This window comes from Mustelus asterias, chromosome 13 (genome assembly GCF_964213995.1).
Source record: "Mustelus asterias chromosome 13, sMusAst1.hap1.1, whole genome shotgun sequence".
Classification (NCBI taxonomy): Eukaryota; Metazoa; Chordata; class Chondrichthyes; order Carcharhiniformes; family Triakidae; genus Mustelus; species Mustelus asterias.
The window spans coordinates 69325311-69344788 of record NC_135813.1 but is presented as its reverse complement, the minus strand read 5'-3'; the positions used below and the strand labels follow the sequence as shown (position 1 = coordinate 69344788).

The 19478-nt window shown below is 43.4% G+C and overlaps 1 protein-coding gene across 1 annotated transcript in view; it reads left to right on the top strand.

The window, feature by feature from the left end:
• ksr2 (kinase suppressor of ras 2) overlaps positions 1-19478 on the top strand; it is a 389906-nt gene that overhangs the window by 336099 nt on the left and 34329 nt on the right. The window contains exons 15-16 of the mRNA XM_078226092.1: positions 2258-2354; positions 3977-4110. Of these exons, the coding sequence (XP_078082218.1) occupies positions 2258-2354; positions 3977-4110 (231 nt within the window). The remainder of the gene's footprint in view (positions 1-2257; positions 2355-3976; positions 4111-19478) is intronic.

Here is a 19478-nt window from a genome sequence, read left to right as displayed (position 1 = left end):
CTGAAATAAAATGTGTAAACACCTACAGAACACCTACACTGAAGGAAGATCACAAAGGATAGAAAGGGACAATAGTCTAAGCTGATTATTCACGTTTAGCTCTCTCTGTCTATCTCTCTGTTCTCTCCCTCTTTCTCTCCGTCTTGTGTCTATTCAATTCTCACACTTGAAATTTTCACACTTGTGCCTAATAAACTCAAATATGTTCATAAAAACAGCAATGCGAAACAGAAAAGGAATCTACAACATTAAAATAACTTAAGTATTTTTTTTAGAAAGGGAAGTCAGGTTTCTGATGTCCTTGAAAACATGGACTATTGCCCGGGCAGGAGTTAAGGATTTATAAGCAGTTGTCTCCTGGCAACGGCACTTAGCCTGTACCTAACCTCAACAACAATATCTTGCATCTACATCAGCACCTTTAATGTAATGAAGCATTCCAGAGAGGTGAAGAGATTTTGGCAGGGTTGAGGCAGGTGAAGGCATAGCCACCAATGGTGGAGCAAATAAAATCTGAAATGCTCAAGGCAGCAAAGTTAGATGAGTGCAGCTATTTAAAGGGTTATACAGCTGGAGCAGATTCCATAGATGGGAGGGGTGAGATGTTATGGAGGAATTTGAAAACAAGGATGAGAATTTGAAAATCAAGGCTTTGCTTGACTGGGAGCCAATGTATCTCAGCGAGCTCAGGGCTGGTGCGTGAATGGGACCTGGTGCAAGGTAGGGCACAGGCAGCAAAGTTTTGGATGCATCAAGTTTACAGTCAGTGAAATGTGGGTAGCCCTTCAGGAGGGTGTTTGAACAGTCAAATCTGGATTCTCCGGTCTTCTCTGTGGCAGGACCCGTTGCGAGCGAGAACGGAAAATTTGGTGTTCCAACCAAAATGCCATTCACTCTCAACAGCACCAGAAACTCCCAGCCATAAACAAGGACAGAAGATTTCAGCCAATATTCCTGTTCCAATAAAATAACAAATGATCAAACTTTTAGGGAAATGCATGGGAGTTACACTAGCACATTCTGTTTTGGAAAATGAGTTTGGATCTTTTCAAGTCAGAAAATAGGGATTTTAGTAATATACTCTTGTAGCAATTGTAGTTTTCAGAGTTGTATTGCGGGCAGTGCATTTAGAACTATCTGGTATGGAGACTCCCAAGGCAACAAATGAGAATTTGACCTACAGTCGGCCACATCTCCACATGTCAGTTTCAACCCATGCTGTGATTGTTCAGACACACACCCATCTTTCCAAAATTTAAATTTTCCAAAGGCAGAAAAGGTGAGGTGGTAAATGAGAAACCCCATTCCAATTTAAGTTTAACACGGTCCCTTAGAAGCCTAACTAGAAGTGGGATTTGTAACTTAGCTTACTTCATTTATTTTATGGATTATAATTATCCTACCTGTAGAGTATTCTGTTACTCAAACAACCACATTGTAAGGTACAGAGAAGTATATAGAGACCATTGCTGTGATATACTCAAGGAGTCAAGATCCTTTCAGCTACCAATCATTTCTCAAATAAACAGTGGTTCTGCAGGTGTCAAAATTAGTGCAATACATTCACTTGAAACCTGTTGCCTGAGCTATATGTGGGAAGCTAGAGTCTCTCGAGGCACAGGTGATAAGCTACTAGTTCAAAGAGTTTGCTGTTCATATCATAGTAAACATCTCCAGCACTATTACGCGCAACAGATGGGCACACTTTGAAGCCAAACTCATTGGGATCGACAATATCCAAAGGGAGTGCTCGTGGCAATCTTCAAAGATCAATATCTTAGATCCTACATTTGGGCATTTGAGTAAGTGAAAGATGGGATGCTTTATATGGGCATCGTTTGAAGTACTTGAGGGAATTGTATTGCTCTATCATTGCACTTCAATTTCTTGCTAAGCAAATGCATTATTATAAATAAATGTACATGTGCACATGGAGACCATTCCATTTACAGTTTTCCAGAGGACCCTTTGTCAGAAATCATCATAAAAAGTATCACCCCTTGTATTAATCTTCTGTTCTTTTTTAGATTCTTGCTGAATCAATCTTATATTTTCAGTATTAACAGATTTTTAAATCTTTAATATATTACACTACCTATTAAAATATTTTAAATTACAATTTTAATGTAACAAGAATAAGATTTTAATTCATTTTTGATAGTTATATATGTTAATGAGTGTTGCCAATAATTTCAGGTCCCCACTGCTTGCAGTTAAGCTTGCAGACATTTAGTTTTTGCTTATTTTTTGTTTGCAGCCTCTGCAAGGGAAGAACTTTGTACTCAGTGGTTAGAGATGCTAAAATGGTGCTGGATGTGAACAAGACCAGACAAATTGCTCAGGAGATTGTGAAGGTGCGTAAAGTGTTACGATCCCTGTACAGATAGCTAACTTTTGAAAAGATACTTGAATTCCCAGTGACTGACTGAAAGGATCACATGACAAGGTTTCAAGTTTTAAGAGTTTTGCTGGAACAAATTAAAAGCACCATTGATTGACCACTATGTAGTTGGCAACCTATGATTTAACCTACAGAAAAGATCCTCCCTCCCTGCGTATTTGAACCTGACCCGTCGCCATGCTGTCCCTTAAATGGACCCTTTATTCTTTCAGAACCAGTCCAAAACTATTCTCCGCTACCAATGGCCTGCCTGTTGTCTCTCTTGCTCTCTTTCAGAATCTTGCAAACTCCCCATGGATCTGTGAGTTTTAGTGATACTTTAGGAAATTCTGTAATTAAATACCATAGTGGCTTGTTAGGGATCCTCCCATCTTAAAGCCCATTTCCATGGCAGTGAGAATAACATGGAACACCTACATAGGTAGGAATGCTAATTAGGTATCCTCTAGATGCCCAACTCCATTCTAGCTTAGCATTAAATAGACAATTTATCGTAAAACTTGACATTCCTGACACCTCCCTGTACAGATATTCTTACCACTGTTCACAGGTTTGAGCATCTGGCATCTTCTCTGCAAGTCTGTTGACTTGGGCCCCTTTTGCCCCCATGGCAATCCAGCTTTCCAGCCTTGTTTCAAGGCAAAATTCTGAGCAGGTCACATGACCCCCTTCGTTCCTCCATTTTACCTTAACAAGTTGGTGCCAAAACGGAAGTCTTGTATCACAGTGGCAACATCCTTACCTCTGAGCTAGAAAGTCTGGGTTCAAGCCCACCTCTGGGACTTGATAATGTAGCCAACTAGGTTGAATATCAATCTGTAAATCCTTCTAATATACATGATGGCAGGCAGTAAAAGCAGGAATGTTTCCTGGTCAACTATACTGCAGAAGGCAATGGCAAACCACTGCAGCACTTTGCAAAGCATAATCATGGACCAATCCAATGGAGATCCATGGTTGCCTTCGCCCTCTTAAAGCATGATACCTGAAGGAAGAGGAGGAGTCCCAAAACATAACACTCTTATAAGCTTTGTATCTGTAACTATAACAAAATGCAGGAAAATAGTGTACTAAAATATGACATTTTTATGTTTAAAAAATTGAGTCATACAATCGTAGAATCCCTACAGTGCAGAAGGAGGCCATTCGGCCCATCGAGTCTACACCGACCACAGTCCACCCAGGCCCTATTCCCGTAACCCCACATTTTTACCCTGCTAATCGCCTGACACTAGGGTCAGTTTAGCACGGCCAATCAACCTAACATCTTTGGACTGTGGGAGGAAACAGAGCACCCAGAGGAAACCCACGCAGACATGGGCAGAATGTGCAAACTGCACAAAGACAGTGACCCGAGGCCAGAATTGAACCTGGGTCCCTGGCGCCGTGAGTCATTTAACATCAGGCCACTGATGCTAATAAAATATGGAACAGAACTTCACTTTTTGTGCTGATTAGTTGCACCTTGATTATTTGTACCTTGAGAAAATATAATTCTTGTTCTTGTTCTGAGGCATTCTGTGTTAATTACCTCCATGCACTTAATTTAAAACATCATTTCTTTTTATTTTCAAGGGAATGGGTTACCTACATGCTAAAGGAATTATTCACAAAGATTTGAAGTCAAAGAATATATTCTATGATAATGGAAAGATAATAATTACCGATTTTGGCCTCTTCAGCATCTCTGGAGCTTTACAAGAGGGCAGGTACAGTACTGCAGTGCATACAAATCATTGCTGTTAAGGATTTAAACAATATTGATCATTTATATCAATAGTTGTTCGTTCTTACAAGTTTGCATTTTATTTCTCCACAAATTGGAGATTTTTTTCCAGTTTATGCTACAGAAGAGCAGCCTTTTTACTTGAAAATGTATCAAAACTGTGGACAGGATGGACATTTATTATTTTTGCTAAAAGTGCTATTTTAAATTATTTTCAATTACGACTTAAGAAATATTTAATTCTGCAGCTGGCAAGAAAGAAATGTTGCTTAGCTAAGGTAAGGGGTAAAGCAAGTGGGAAAATGGACTTGTTTTGTTTTAGCTTCGAACATTAAAGTTATTGAATAGTAATGTGGTGGTCATGGTGAACTAATTGAAATTCTTATGCATCTTACATTTTGGCAGTACTTATTTGACTTTGTCAACTGTGTACTAACACACTGAGCGCATTGATTAGCTACAGCACATCCACTTGCATTTGGGAAAAGTGTAATTTTTAAAAATGTATTTCAGCAGATGCATTTCATTTGTTTTCTCTGCCCGAGGTTCATTTGCACTAAGCGCCCTTCTCTAACCGAGAGGCATGGATAGAGAAAGCATTCCGAGGTGGAGATTTTCAAACAGCAGAATCACAGCAGAGTGAGGGGCAAAGAGAAGTCCTGTGCTGGAACAGGAGTGGGTCCTTCCAGGGTAATTGGAAATCGCCAAGTTCGGATGACACAAGACCTTCAGAAGATTTGAAAATGAGAGTGAAAATGTTGATGTTGGGGCATTGGGAGTGGAGGGTGGTGGGGGGGGGGGGGGGGGGGGGTGGTGTGCTGCTGCTTGGTGTGGGTAGGTTGACAAGAACGTGGGATGATGTAGGTTAAGGATGCAGGCTGCAAGAAGTTCAGGCCAGTGATGTTGATCTGAAAAAGCCAGCTGGAAGACTTGCGAGGAGTCGGGGCATCAGTGATGATGGTGTGGACTAGGATTTAGGCAGCAGGAGAGGAATTGTATGAGTGCTTGATGGACTTCATTAGTGAGATGAGTGAGCTGAGAGGTGAAGAGGACACTGAAGAGAAACTGCAAGGAATGAAGAAGGTGAGAGCACAGTCCTCTGGAGGGCAGATATTGGAGTTAGGAACTTGTGGGAATTGCAGGGATTAGGGAGTCAGTGGACACATCTGCTGCAACATGGATGCCTCTGATTTGGGGCACAAATAAGATCTATAAATTCTTTGTATTTGGAGTTGGAGGTGCAGTGAGCAAATTTGCAGAAGACTGTTATTAATGGGAAAAGGTGCTTGGAGTACTTGCCCCTTCTCAGGAAGATTTTGGAGTAGTATGGCTTTGCCCAGGGAGAGGGTGCTATAACACTTGAGTGATCCAGCAGAAGCTTCCAGCTGATATTTTGACCATGCAGTATGGATCATTCTGCATCAGTCTGTTGAATTGAAAATGCTGAGATAACTATTATACTGAGGGACTGAAACAGGCAGGTGATCTTACGTGTGAACTCAGAATGCCCTTGTTGAGATAATTGTACCTTTTGAAAGTCAGCCAAGCATTTATAAAGAGCCCTTACTCAAATGTCAGCAAACCCAAACTATTGAAACTGCTCGAAGTTGGAAGTTAAAACTGCTCGAGTTTGCTTTTAACTCGCTGACACCTTCAGCCTATTTTTTTTCATTTTTATGGAGCTGGCAATTTAAATAACTTCAGATCACGACAGTTAAACAGACCTTATCCATTCTTCAACAACGTTTACTTCTACTGCATAAATTTTTCACTCTAAAACTGTGGGTTAAAGCACTTGCAACAGCCAAAATATTGTCTGTTTGAACTCAATGTTGATTTAAGCATGACCCTCCTGAGTTTGGGTTGCCCTCCGATGTGAATTATGCCCGCCATCTTTCCCCTACTGGAAAAAAATGGGAACTGTTGGAAATAGCAGTGGGGCTTCCACATCCAGGTCCCAACCACCATTTTTAAAGGCTGAACCAGTCTCCTGAAGTCCACAAATATTGGGACCTTTAGAGTCTGGAAACATGAGTTCAAGTGAAAGTATCTAAATTCAACAGCGAAGAATTAGAATTAGAAACACAGAAGGAGCCAATCAAGCCCACCTGTGCTGGCGTTTTGCTGGAGCAATCCAAAGTTTATCCCAATACCCCATGCTCTCCCCATAGCTCTGTAACTTTCTCCACTTCAAATATTTATCCAATGTCTCCTGAAAGATGTGGTTTTTGCTGTGACAAAACACTACAAATTCTGTGTAAAAAATTACACCCCAGCGTAAAATCACTCCATGATTGGGGCAGGCAGGAACCCAGAGGAAACCCCGTTCCTGCAATTTCATCTCGCTGCAACCCCCCCCCCCCCCCCCCCCGCCACCCCAAACCCACAAATTCATCATTATTTCATTGCACTTGCATTATATACCCCTATTTATAAAATGCAACATTGTAGTGGCTTTTTTAAAATTGCTTTGTCTGCTGCAATTGTCTACATTTCTCTGTTACTCTAAACTCTTTGCACCAAATGCATACTATAATTTCTTGCACCTTTTTTCCCAAAAATCTATTGCATCTGCCACCAGTTTGTCCATTCTCCATTTTGGCCTTATCTTCCTGAAGAATAACCTAATGATTTGGCTAGATTGAAAAGGTAAAACGCACCTTGTAATGCTCAAAGTTGAGGTTCCATTTAATCAGAGGACCTCTCAGCCACAACTCTAAGCCTGACCTCGGGAGACACTTGAATTAAGCGTCAGCTGCTTTCTGAAAAAGTAATACCGATAAACATCGGTACATCGGACAGGCCAGTTCAATACAGATTCTGTAAATCTGTGTTAGCTTTCCTGGACTGTGAAGGCATTCACAATGCGAATATGATGTTACCCCTCTTTAAAACAAAGCTTCTTTGCGTGATTGCTGAACTGTGCCTTTTGATGCATCTGTTTGGAACACCTTAAGGCAGCACACTCAAATAGGCAGGAACCCAGAGGGAATCCCAGCCCTGCAATTTCATCTCCCCACTTGCCTACAAACCTGCCAGTGGGGGAGCAGAAAATTCAAACCCACAAGCTCATCAATCAGCAATAGGGTGTCAGAGTGGTTAGCACTGCTGTCTCACAACGCCAAGGACCCGGATTCAATTATGGCCTTGGGTGACTGTGTGGAGTTTGCACATTCTCCCCGTGTCTTCAAGGGTTGAGTCGGTGCAGACTTGATGGGCCGAATGGCCTCCTTCTGCACCGTAGGAATTCTATGGTTCTGTTATGGTTCTATTTCATTACACTTGCATTATATACCATTATAATCAGACTAAAGCATACCGCATGTTCTGCTCCACTTTTATTTTCACTTGGTAAAGCTATGAATCTCATTTCTCATCTTTCGTCCCTTTATCTATGTTGATTTGGAGGATTTTAAATTAGTGTTGACCCAATCAGGTATCCAGATCCAGGCAACCTAAAATTGATCTAAAAAAGCCATTTTGTGTTGCCTGCGAAAGTTAAAATTATGTGACAGTCAGAATGCTCAAGCAATGTCGAATTTCCTCCCTGCACAGCTATATTAATGGACCTGTTGCCAAAATAAAATAGTGATTAAGCAGTCATTAGGTGTTTTGGAAATCATGTGACCATTGGTGCATAAAGGTTGGCTAGTTTCTGTTGGACAAGATGATGAAGCACAACAGTGATGGCTCATTTCTATATAGCACCTTTAATATCATAAAGCATTCCTAAGTGCTTCACAGGAGCATTATAGAACACAGCCTGTTACGGAGCCACACAAGGAGATATTCGGACAGGTGACTAATAATCACAGAGGTAGGTTTAAAAGAGCATCTTAGAAGAGGAGAGAGATATGGACTAGCCACGTCCAGAGATGACAAAGGCATAGATGAGAGTTTCAGCAGCAAATGAACACATCTAAATGTAGAAAAACCAAGGTAGTCCACCACAAACCCATAAACTTCACTATTTTCTAAAGGAGGAAAATATATCCCATGATGTTTGATGCAGCATGCAATTTAAGAATTACAGCCTACTGAAATGTCAAATAAAGCATTGCTTTCTTCCTCATATTAAATTAAATTGCACTCATTAGATAATTCAGTGTCATATAATGTATTATTTATTCCTCTACAATGTAAAGCATACATTTAAATAGGGACATAATGACTACAAATTGCCTGCACTGAAAGACTGAACATTAAGATAATTGTGACTTCAAAATGCAGCAATTTTTCATGAGACAAGAGAAATGCATCGCTTTTATCTGGACCTCTGAGCCCCACACTGGATTTAGTATTTTACAGAAGCTTTCACAAATTGTTGCTATTCTGAGCAATTTTCCATTTGGGTTGCATTTTTAAAGCATTTATGTAATTAAAAATATCCACGTGCTTTGGAAATGCAAAGGAAAATTAGCACAGTAGATTTTAAGGACAATTTCAATGAGAAACAAACCTTTTTCTTTACTTGCAATGCATTTCCCTAACAGTTGTATGCCCTGCTCCCCACCTCATGGCCAAATAGTCCATGAGGATCTACAGTCGAGATTGACATATGAGGAATGTTGCAGGGGTTAGTGTGCCAGTAAACCCAACAGGATTCAGTATTTTGGGCAGAGGAAGGGATTACGGTGCACTCTGTGTATTTCCCATGGAATGGGATCATTGGGCTGAATGTTTCCACCTTCATTTTTTTCATGATTACTGGGACTGTTTTTGTATCAATGACCTGTTTGGTGGAGAAGCAGACATCCCAGTTAAACTTGGGTGACTGTCTGTGTGGAGTCTGCACGTTGTCCCAGTGTTCACATGGGTTTTCTCTGGGTGCTCTGGTTTCCTCCCATAGTGCAAAGATGTGCAGGTTTGGCTGATTGCCATGCTAAATTGCCCCTTAGTGTCAGGGAGAATTAGCAGGATAAATATGTGGTGTTACGGGGATAGAGCCTGGGTGGGATTGTTGTCTGTGCAGGCTCAATGGGCCGAACAGCAAAATGGACTATTATTTAAATGTAAAAAGTTGCAGCATGCTGCTGTGCAGAGGGACCTGGGTATCCTTGTGTAGGAATCTCAAGGAGTTGGTTTGCAGGTGCAGCAGGTAATTAAGAAGGCAAATGGAATTTTGTCCTTCATTGCGAGAGGGATGGAGTTTAAAAACAGCGAGGTTATGTTGCAGCTGTAAGAGGTGCTGGTGAGGCCCCACCTGGAATACTGTGTACAGTTTTGGTCTCCTTACTTGAAAAAGGATATACAAGCACTGGAGGGGGTGCAGAGGAGATTCACTAGGTTGATTCCGGAGTTGAGAGGGTTGGCTTATGAGCAGAGACTGAGTAGACTGGGGCTATACTCATTGGAATTCAGAAGAATGAGGGGCGATCTTATAGAAACAGGTAAAATTATGAAGGGAATAGATAAGATAGAAGCAGGGAAGTTGTTTCCATTGGCAGGTGAAACTAGAACTAGGGGGCATAGCCTCAAAATAAGGGGGAGCAGATTTAGGACTGAGTTGAAGAGGAACTTCTTCACACAAAGGGTTGTGAAACTGTGGAATTCCCTGCCCAGTGAAGCAGTTGAGGCTACCTTATTGAATGTTTTTAAGGCAAGGCACCAGCATACTCGACCCACCCCAGGGAAAAATGGGAGAAGGTGAGAACACATTGTGATTATCTGCTGGGTTTTTTTCAGTTTTTACCCACTTCTATCTTCAAACTCATCTCCATGAGGCTGGGTAAATTCCCCCCATTGTATCATTTAGTGCAGTGGTTCCCAACCTTTCATGTGCCAGGCACACCTCTGTACTGTAAAATGATTTTGAGGCGCTCCTTCTATTTTCAGTCTGAAAAGTTTCTTTTGTTCCTTCTTGAGATGGGGAAGTGTTTCAATCCTCAAGAAATCAGGTGATCCTCGAGCTGCCATATCTTTGTAGCTCTTTGTGGTTTTTAATAGAACATATTGACTGAAAGTTCATAATATCCTGGAACATGTCACTGACAATTAGGGAAGACAGGCAGGATGATGTGGGCAATCTGGCAGAGGAAAGATTTTTGATTAAGAGCTTCCTGCGTGCTCCAGAGCAGCTCACCAGGATGTGGATTTTTAAGCCTAGAATAACCACAGGAATGGTGAAGTGACCTGGGAAGACTGCTCCCCTGGTGCCTCACTCTTACCTGCAGGTCCAGCTGAGGGATTGGAGTGAGGTGAGCTATTGCAAGGGCAGGAGGATGAGGACAGCTTTTCTAAACATGCAGGAATGGAATTAAAGAGCTGAGCGAGTAAGGGGCAGCAGTGTGGCCCTCTCTGAACTGGAGGCAGTGGACCTGGGGCATCCAGAACCACAGGAGTGCATGTCTGGTGAGTGGAATAACATTGTCAGATGCCAAGCCCCTTCCTGGCTTACCCAGTATTCTCTGCACAGTGTGCCTTAAGTTGCAGCTCCATTCATGAACAGCCAACGCACACTCAGTCTCATCCTATTGCCTTCTTGCACCAATGCATCACAGTCACTACACACAGATGTTGTTCTTGACTGCTCTGAACACAAACCATTCCTAACACACTCACCTCCCTGCTTCCTGTCCTTGCGAGAGAAGGGAGTAGACAACTTGTTGAGTGTCTGGGGGGATGAGTTGTGGGAAGGGCTCCAGTGATAGAAACTTTGATGGTCACTGGCTGTAAATGTCTACCTACTCCACTGGGAAGATGATTTGGTACCATGAGGTTACAGATCTCAGCAGTAACTTGCCATCAGAGCCTGAACCTCCTGAGACGCTAATACTCACACATGTTGGGATATAAGCTTCTCCATTGCCATTAGACCATCAGTTGGGTGTCTGGCCTCCATCCACTTGTTTCTCAGTGGTCACTCTCTCTGCACTATGGAAGGCCATGTGGCTGTGTTGAAGACAGCTGGTGCCGTTGTTCATGCTACTGGAGCATGTTGCAATGGAAAGCCCCGTACCTATACCCTCAGCGGTTATAGCTGCATAAGCTGCTGCTATACCGCTATGAAAACTGGCAGTGAAGAAGTGCATCCGAGAGTGGGTGAAGTTCTGCTCAGGTGAAGTGCCTCCCACTTGTCAAGCATTGGTAGGAGTCACTGACAGAATCAGTGCTGGGCAAGGTAGCCTCCCAGCTGGCCATGTCCGCAGCTCTTCAGTGCAACTGATCAAAGGCTTCCCATCTTGTTCGTTTCACTGAGGCAGTCCCTCCCACTTTGCTCTTGCCTTTTCCAGCCGGCCAAGTGTGAGACACAGTGTGAGATTTTGGGGAAATAGGGATTTCACTGGGAAAAAACTCTTAATAGGGTTCTTAACAGGTCCATTTGGCTTCCTGCCACTGCTAGGCACCAGCATACTCGACCCACCCCAGGGAAAAATGGGAGAAGGTGAGAACACATTGTGATTATCTGCTGGGTTTTTTTCAGTTTTTACCCACTTCTATCTTCAAACTCATCTTCATGAGGCTGGGTAAATTCCCTCCATTGTATCATTTAGTGCAGTGGTTCCCAACCTTTCATGTGTCAGGCACACCTCTGTACTGTAACATGATTTTGAGGCGCTCCTTCTATTTTCTCTGTCTTCTTCCCTTACTGAGAACTTCATTTTTAATTTCTCCCTGTCCTCTTGCCTGTATTTTTTAACCTCTCCCTGTCTCTCTCACTTAAAGTTGGACTTTAACCTGGTGTTGTGAGACTCCTTACTCTCTCACTTCTCCCAGGGTTTTTGTGTGCTTTTTGAGTTTTCACTTTTTGTGTGGGCACATGGGACCTTTTCTTTCAGCTCCAAGTCCTGTTGGTCATGCGCATGGGCCTGGCTAATATTAATAATCTAAACCCCTCGTATGGCTCTTTCCCAGCCAGTGCATGAGTGGGAGGCCCAAGATTCGCCGGGTCTTGGAGATGTCAGTCACAGGGCTGAAGACAAAGATAAAGGCAAATTACTATAGATGATGGAATCTGAAACCAAAACACACACTGCTGGAAAATCTCAGCAGGTCTAATAGCATCTGTGGAGAGAGAACAGACCTAATGTTTTGAGTCTGGAAGACTCTTCATCAGAGTGAAGACAAAGGTTAGTTTTAGTTTAATTACCTGCATTTTGAATCTTTTTTTGTGGCATACTTAGGGGGTCTTCACAGCACACCAGTGTGTCACAGCACACCGATTGGGAACCACTGATCTAGTGCATAGGTTTTTTTTTCAATAGCTAAGCTGACACTTTATAACTGCACATTCAAGGATCAGTGAGAGTTTGTTTTTTCTTGTAGCAGCAAGGAATGACTGAAAATAATTTACTTTGCTTTTCTAAGACTCTTCCACTTCTTTTGCACCCAGCATTACCTCACCACCACGTTTCTCAATTACTGGGCTGACTGTAAATTGTTAAGCAGCTTGCATGACATTGAATAATGGTTGAACAGAAATTTCCTGTAACTAAATATCGGGAAGACCAAAGCCATCGGTCAGAATTCTCTGGCCATTCATGGCCTGCTGCCACTGCCAATGAGACAGCTCAGCCAAATCTCTGTTCACTGCAGCCGGACATGAGAATCCTGATTGTAAGTGAGGCCGGAAAATCCAGCCTATCATCTTCACTGACTCCACTCCTCTCCCTGGCAACCGTCTGAGGCTGAACCAGGCAGCTACCAGCTTCACTGTCATTTTTAACCCTGAGGTGAGCTCCCAACCACTTATCCAGGCCATTTTCATAAATGACCTGGATGAGGAAGTGGAGGGATGGGTTGGTAAGTTTGCTGACGACACCAAGGTAGGTGGTGTTGTGGATAGTTTGGAGGGATGTCAGAAGTTGCAGCGAGACATAGATAGAATGCAAGACTGGGCGGAGAAGTGGCAGATGGACTTCAACCCGGATAAGTGTGTGGTGATCCATTTTGGCAGATCCAATGGGATGAAGCAGCAGTATAATATGAAGGGTACCATTCTTAGCAGTGTAGAGGATCAGAAGGACCTTGGGGTCCGGGTCCATGGGACTCTTAAATCGGCCTCGCAGGTGGAGGATGCAGTCAAGAAGGCGTACGGCGTACTGGCCTTCATTAATCGAGGGATTGAGTTTAGGAGTTGGGAGATAATGCTGCAGCTTTATAGGACCCTGGTTAGACCCCACTTGGAGTACTGCGCGCAGTTCTGGTCACCTCATTACAGGAAAGATGTTGAAGCCATTGAAAGGGTGCAGAGGAGATTTACAAGGATGTTGCCTGGATTGGGGGGCATGCCTTATGAGGATAGGTTGAGGGAGCTTGGTCTCTTCTCCCTGGAGAGACGAAGGATGAGAGGTGACCTGATAGAGGTTTACAAGATGTTGAGAGGTCTGGATAGGGTAGACTCTCAGAGGCTATTTCCAAGGGCTGAAATGGTTGCTACGAGAGGACACAGGTTTAAGGTGCTGGGGGGTAGGTACAGAGGAGATGTCAGGGGTAAGTTTTTCACTCAGAGGGTGGTGGGTGAGTGGAATCGGCTGACGTCGGTGGTGGTGGAGGCAAACTCGTTGGGGTCTTTTAAGAGACTTCTGGATGAGTACATGGGATTTAATGGGATTGAGGGCTATAGACAGGCCTAGAGGTGGGGATGTGATCGGCGCAACTTGTGGGCCGAAGGGCCTGTTTGTGCTGTGGCTTTCTATGTTCTATGTTCTATCACTAAGACCACCTATTTCCACCTCAGTAGCATCGCCCATCTCCACTCCTGCCTCAGTTCTTCTGCTTCTGAAACTCACATCCATGCCTTAGTGACTTCCAGACCTGACTATATTAATGGCCCTCTGAGCAGCTTCCCATATGTTACCCTCTGTAAACTTGAGGTCATTTAAACCTGTTCTGCCTACATCCTTACTTGAACCTAGTCCTGTTCACTCAATGTGCTTGCTGATCTACATTGGCTTCTGGTCTGATAACAGAGCCAGAATTCTCCAATGTCGTACGTCCTGTCACTGCTGCCAGTGAGAACAGAGAATTTGGTGCCCAGCCAAATCTCCATTCACAGCAGCAGGACCGGAAAATCGCAGCCGCGGATGAAGTCAGAGAAACTCGGCCCACCTGAATTCTAAAATTCTCGGCTTTGTTTTCAAATCCCTCCATGGCCTTGTTCCTCTCTACGTAAGTAACCTCCTCCAGTCCCACAATATCTGCGCTCCTCTAATTCTGGACTCTTGAATATACCTGATTTTAATTGCTCTGCCATTGGTGGCTGTGCCTTCAGTCGCCTAGTTTCTAAGCTCTGTAATTCACTCCCTAAAATTCTCCACCTCTCTACCTCGCTTTCCCCCTTAAAGGCGCTCTTTAGAACCTACCTCTTTGATCAAGCTTTTAGTCATTTGACCTAATATTGCCTTACATGGCTCAGTGTCAAGTTTTAGTAGCTAACGCTCCTGTGAAGCATCTTGGGACTAAGTTGCTATACAAATACAAGTTGTTTCTGTTTTAGCGATATAATGTGTTTAGCACAAGAGGCTCAAAGCTTTATTTTTTCATTATCCATTCTTGGGGTGTGGGCGTTGCTGACTAGGCCAGCATTTATTGCCCATCCCTAATTGCCCCAGAGAAGGTGGTGGTGTGCTGCCTTTTTGAACCACAGTAAGAGTTTTAACAACACCAGGTTAAAGTCCAACAGGTTTATTTGGTAGCAAATGCCATTAGCTTTCGGAGCGCTGCCCCTTCGTCAGATGGAGTGGATATCTGCTCTCAAACAGGGCATACAGAGACACAAAATCAAGTTACAGAATACTGATTAGAATGCGAATCTCTACAGCCAACCAGGTCTTAAAGGCACAGACAATGTGAGTGGAGAGAGCATTAAGCACAGGTTAAAGAGATGTGTATTGTCTCCAGACAGGCCAGCCAGTGAGATTCTGCAAGTCCAGGAGGCAAGCTGTGGGGGTTACTGATAGTGTGACATAAATCCAAGATCCTGGTTTAGGCCGTCCTCATGTGTGCGCAACTTGGCTATCAGTTTCTGCTCAGCGACTGCGCTGTCATGTGTCGTGAAGGCCGCTACGGCATCTCCACATCATGACTTTTTGAACCACTGCAGTCCATGTGGTGTAGGTTAGGGAGGGAGTTCCAGGATTTTGACCCAGTGACAGTGAAGGAACGATGATATATTTCCGTGCCAGGATGGTGAGCGGCTTGGAGGGGAATCTCCAGGTGGTCATGTTCCCATGTGTCTGTTGTCCTTGTCCTTCTGGATGGTAATAGTCATGGGTTTAGAAGGTGCTGTCTAAGTAGCTTGGTGAATTCTTGCAATGCATCTTGCAGATGGTGCACATGCTGCTACTCTGCCTCAATGATGGAGGGGGGAAGTGAATGTTTGTGGATGGGTTGCAGGTCAAGCCTGCTGCTTTGTCCTGGATGGTATCAGCTGATTGAATGTTGCTGGAGCTGCACTCGTCCAGGCAAGTGGAGTGTATTCCATCACACTCCTAACTTGTGCCTTCTAAATGGTGGACAGGCTTTGGGGCAGGGGGGGGGAGTCAGGAGATGAATTGCACATCGCAGGGCTCCTAGTCTCTGGCCTGCACTTGTAACCACAGTAGGGTAAATTTTCCAGTTCTACCACCATGGGAATTGTCACAGGTGGGATGGATAATTTGACGGACCATTGAAAAGTCCGTTGATCTTAGGTGACAATTTCCAGTCTTGCGGCAGGCAGGACTGGAAAATCCCACCCAATTTATATTGCTCATGCAGTTTAAGTTTCTGGTCAGTGGTAACCACCGGATGTTAATATACCTTAAACATCTATCATTTAACAAAATCAGTAAGTGAGGCACAACATTCCATTTGACAATACGTTGCAAAGTCCTATGTCATAGCATTCTGATGGGAAAATGTTTGTAGTTGGCACTGGGGTGTTCAGTGCTAACATTTGCTGTTAAAAGAATGGGCAGAACCTGCAGCATCATCAACAGGTAGGAGCTAATTGACTGCCCATTATATACCTGCGTGATTTTGCTTTTCTATTGATACCAATTGAAAGCAAAATTGGACGGGTATATAGCATGCGGCCAAACTGCTGCCACTCATTTTACGTCCCTACCAGAATTCCGCCCAATATCTGACATGTAGAGACTTCATTGTAAAATAAAAGTATACAGTTGCAGACTCTAACCACCCAGTGTCACTATGGTGCAGCCTGTTCCTCTGGTCTCACAAGCAGCGACCATATCAATAAATGCAAATAAAAAAGGAGGTAAACAATTTACTTTATGACTAACTTTTAATTCTGTATCAAAAAATTAATTGTCTTTATATAGCTCTCTCAGCCTTCCTGTCACGCCACCCCACTAACTGGTTGGGGGATAAATATTGGCCAAAGGAAAGGAACATTCCCCTTGTCTTCTTTGAAAGGTGTAATGGAATCTTTCAGGTCATCTTGACAGGGAAGAGGGGACCTCAGTTTAATTTCTCATCCAGACAATACGCTTCTTCAACAATGCAGCGGTCTCTCAGCATAGCACTACATTGTCAGCCAAGATACTGTACTCAAATGAAAATTTACATACTCATATTTACTGCTATTAAATTTACTGCTATTAAATCTGCCACTTTTTATCAATTTCATATTTCATTAGCTTTTCAGTCGTCCATTATTATTCATGATTAGATGTGGCAAGACTGCAGAACTATAATCTGATCTGTTGGCTGTGGGATCAGTTAGCTCTGTCTATAGCTTGCTACTTAGCTTGTCTTTGGTCCAATGTTGGAGCTATACCAGGTTGGTACCTCATTTTTAGATATGGCTGGTGCTGCTCCTAGCCTGCTGTTTTTACACTCCTCACTGAACCAGGGTTGATCCATTGACTTGATGGTAATGGTAGGATGAGAGATACAGTGGGCTAAGGTTAGAGGTTTTGGTGGAATACAATCTCTGCTGCTAATGGCCCACAGCACATCATGAATGCCCGATTTTGAGCTACGAGTTCTATTCTGAATCTATCCCACTTAGTATGGTGGTAGTGCCACACAACACGAAGGAGGATGTCCGCAGTGTGAAAACAGGATTTTGTCCCCACAAGAATGGAGCAGTGGCCACTCGTACAAATACTGCCACGGACAGATGCATCTGTGACAGGTAGATTGACAAGAACGAGGTCAAGGAGGAATTTCCCTTGTCTTAGTTCACTCACCACATGCCGCAGGCCCAGTCTGGTAGTTGTGTCCTTCAGGATTTGCGCGGGTTGGTCAGTAGTTATGCCACCAAACCATCCCTAGGGATGGGCATTGAACTCCCCCATGCAGAGTACATTCTGTACCCTTTCTACCCTCAGTGTCTCTTCCAAGTGGTGTTCAACATTAAGGAATACTGATTTATTAATTGAGGGCAAGTGGTAGGTAGTAACTAGCAGGAGGTTTATTTGCCCAGATTTGACCTAATATCATGAGATTTCAGTTCCACTTCTGCTTAATTAGTGGTCATAGAGCCATACAGGTTTACAGCATGGAAACAGGCCCTTTGGCCCAACTTGTCCATGCTGCCCTTTTTTAAAAAAAACCCCTAAGCTAATCCCAATTGCCCGCATTTAGCCCATATCCCTCTATACCCATCGTACCCATTTAACTATCTAAATGCTTTTTAAAAGACAAAATTGTACCCGCCTCTACTACTACCTCTGGCAGCTTGTTCCAGACACTCACCACCCTCTGTGTGAAAAAATTGCCCCTCTGGACACTTTTGTATCTCTCCCCTCTCACCTTAAACCTATGCCCTCTAGTTTTAGACTCCCCTACTTTGGGAAAAGATGTTGACTGATGAGTCAACTGTGCCCCTCATTATTTTATAGCCCTCTGTAAGATCACCCCTCAGCCTCCTACGCTCCAAAGGAAAAAGTCCCAGTCTATCCAGCCTCTCCTCATAACTCAATCCATCAAGTCCCGGTAGCATCCTAGTAAATCTTTTCTGCACTCTTTCTAGTTTAATAATATCCTTTCTATAATAGGGTGACCAGAATTGTACACAGTATTGCAAGTGTGGCCTTACCAATGTCTTGTACAACTTCAACAAGACATTCCAACTCCTGTATTCAGTGTTCTGACCGATGAAACCAAGCATGCCGATTGTCTTCTTCACCACTCTGTCCACCTGTGACTCACTTTCAAGGAGCTATGAACATGTACCCCTGGATCTATTTGTTCTGTAACTCTCCCCAACGCCCCACCATTAACTGAGTAAGTCCTGCCCTGGTTCAATCTACCAAAATGCATCACCTCGCATTTGTCTAAATTAAACTCTATCTGCCATTTGTCAGCCCACTGGCCCAATTGATCAAGATCCCGTTGCAATTGGAGGTAACTTTCTTCACTGTCCACTATGCCACCAATCTTAGTGTCATCTGTAAACTTACTAACCATGCCTCCTATATTCCCATCCAAATCATTATTATAAATGACAAATAACAGTGGACCCAGCACTGATCCCTGAGGCACACTGCTGGTCACAGGTCTCCAGTTTGAAAAACAATTCTCTACAACCACCCTCTTATCCATTTAGATACCTCATCCTGGATCCCGTGAGATTTAACCTTGTGCAACAACCTATCATGCGGTACCTTGTCAAACGCCTTGCTAAAGTCCATGTAGACAACATCAACTGCACTGCCCTCATCAACATTCTTGGTTACCCCTTCAAAAAACTCAATCAAATTTGTGAGACATTATTTTCCACTCACAAAGCCATGCTGACTGTCCCTAACCAGTACTTGCGTCTCTAAATGCCTGTAGATCCTGTCTCTCAAAATACCTTCCAACAATTTACCCACCACAGATGTGAGGCTCACTGGCCTGTAGTTCCCAGGCTTTTCCCTGCAGCCCTTTTTAAACAAAGGCACAACATTTGCCACTCTCCAATCTTCAGGCACCTCACCAGTGACAATCGATGATTCAAGTATCTCAGCTAGGGGACCCGCGATTTCCTCCCTAGCCTCCCACAATGTCCTGGGATACACTTCATCAGGTCCCGGGGATTTATCTACCGTGATGCGCTTTAAGACGTCCAGCACCTCCTTCTCTGTAATATGTACACTCCTCAAGACATCACTATTTATTTCCCCAAGTTCCCTAACATCCATGCTTTTCTCAACAGTAAATACTGATGAGAAATATTCATTTAGGATCTCACCCATCTCTTGTGGATCCACACTTAGATGACCTTGTTGATCCTTAAGAGGCCCTACTCTCTCCCTTGTTACTCTTTTGCTCTTTATGTATTTGTAGAAGCTCTTTGGATTTTGCTTTGCCTTATCTGCCAAAACAATCTCGTGTCCCCTTTTCGCCCTCCTGATTTCTCTCTTAACTCTACTCCTACACTTCCTATACTCTTCAAGGGATTCACTTGATCCCAGC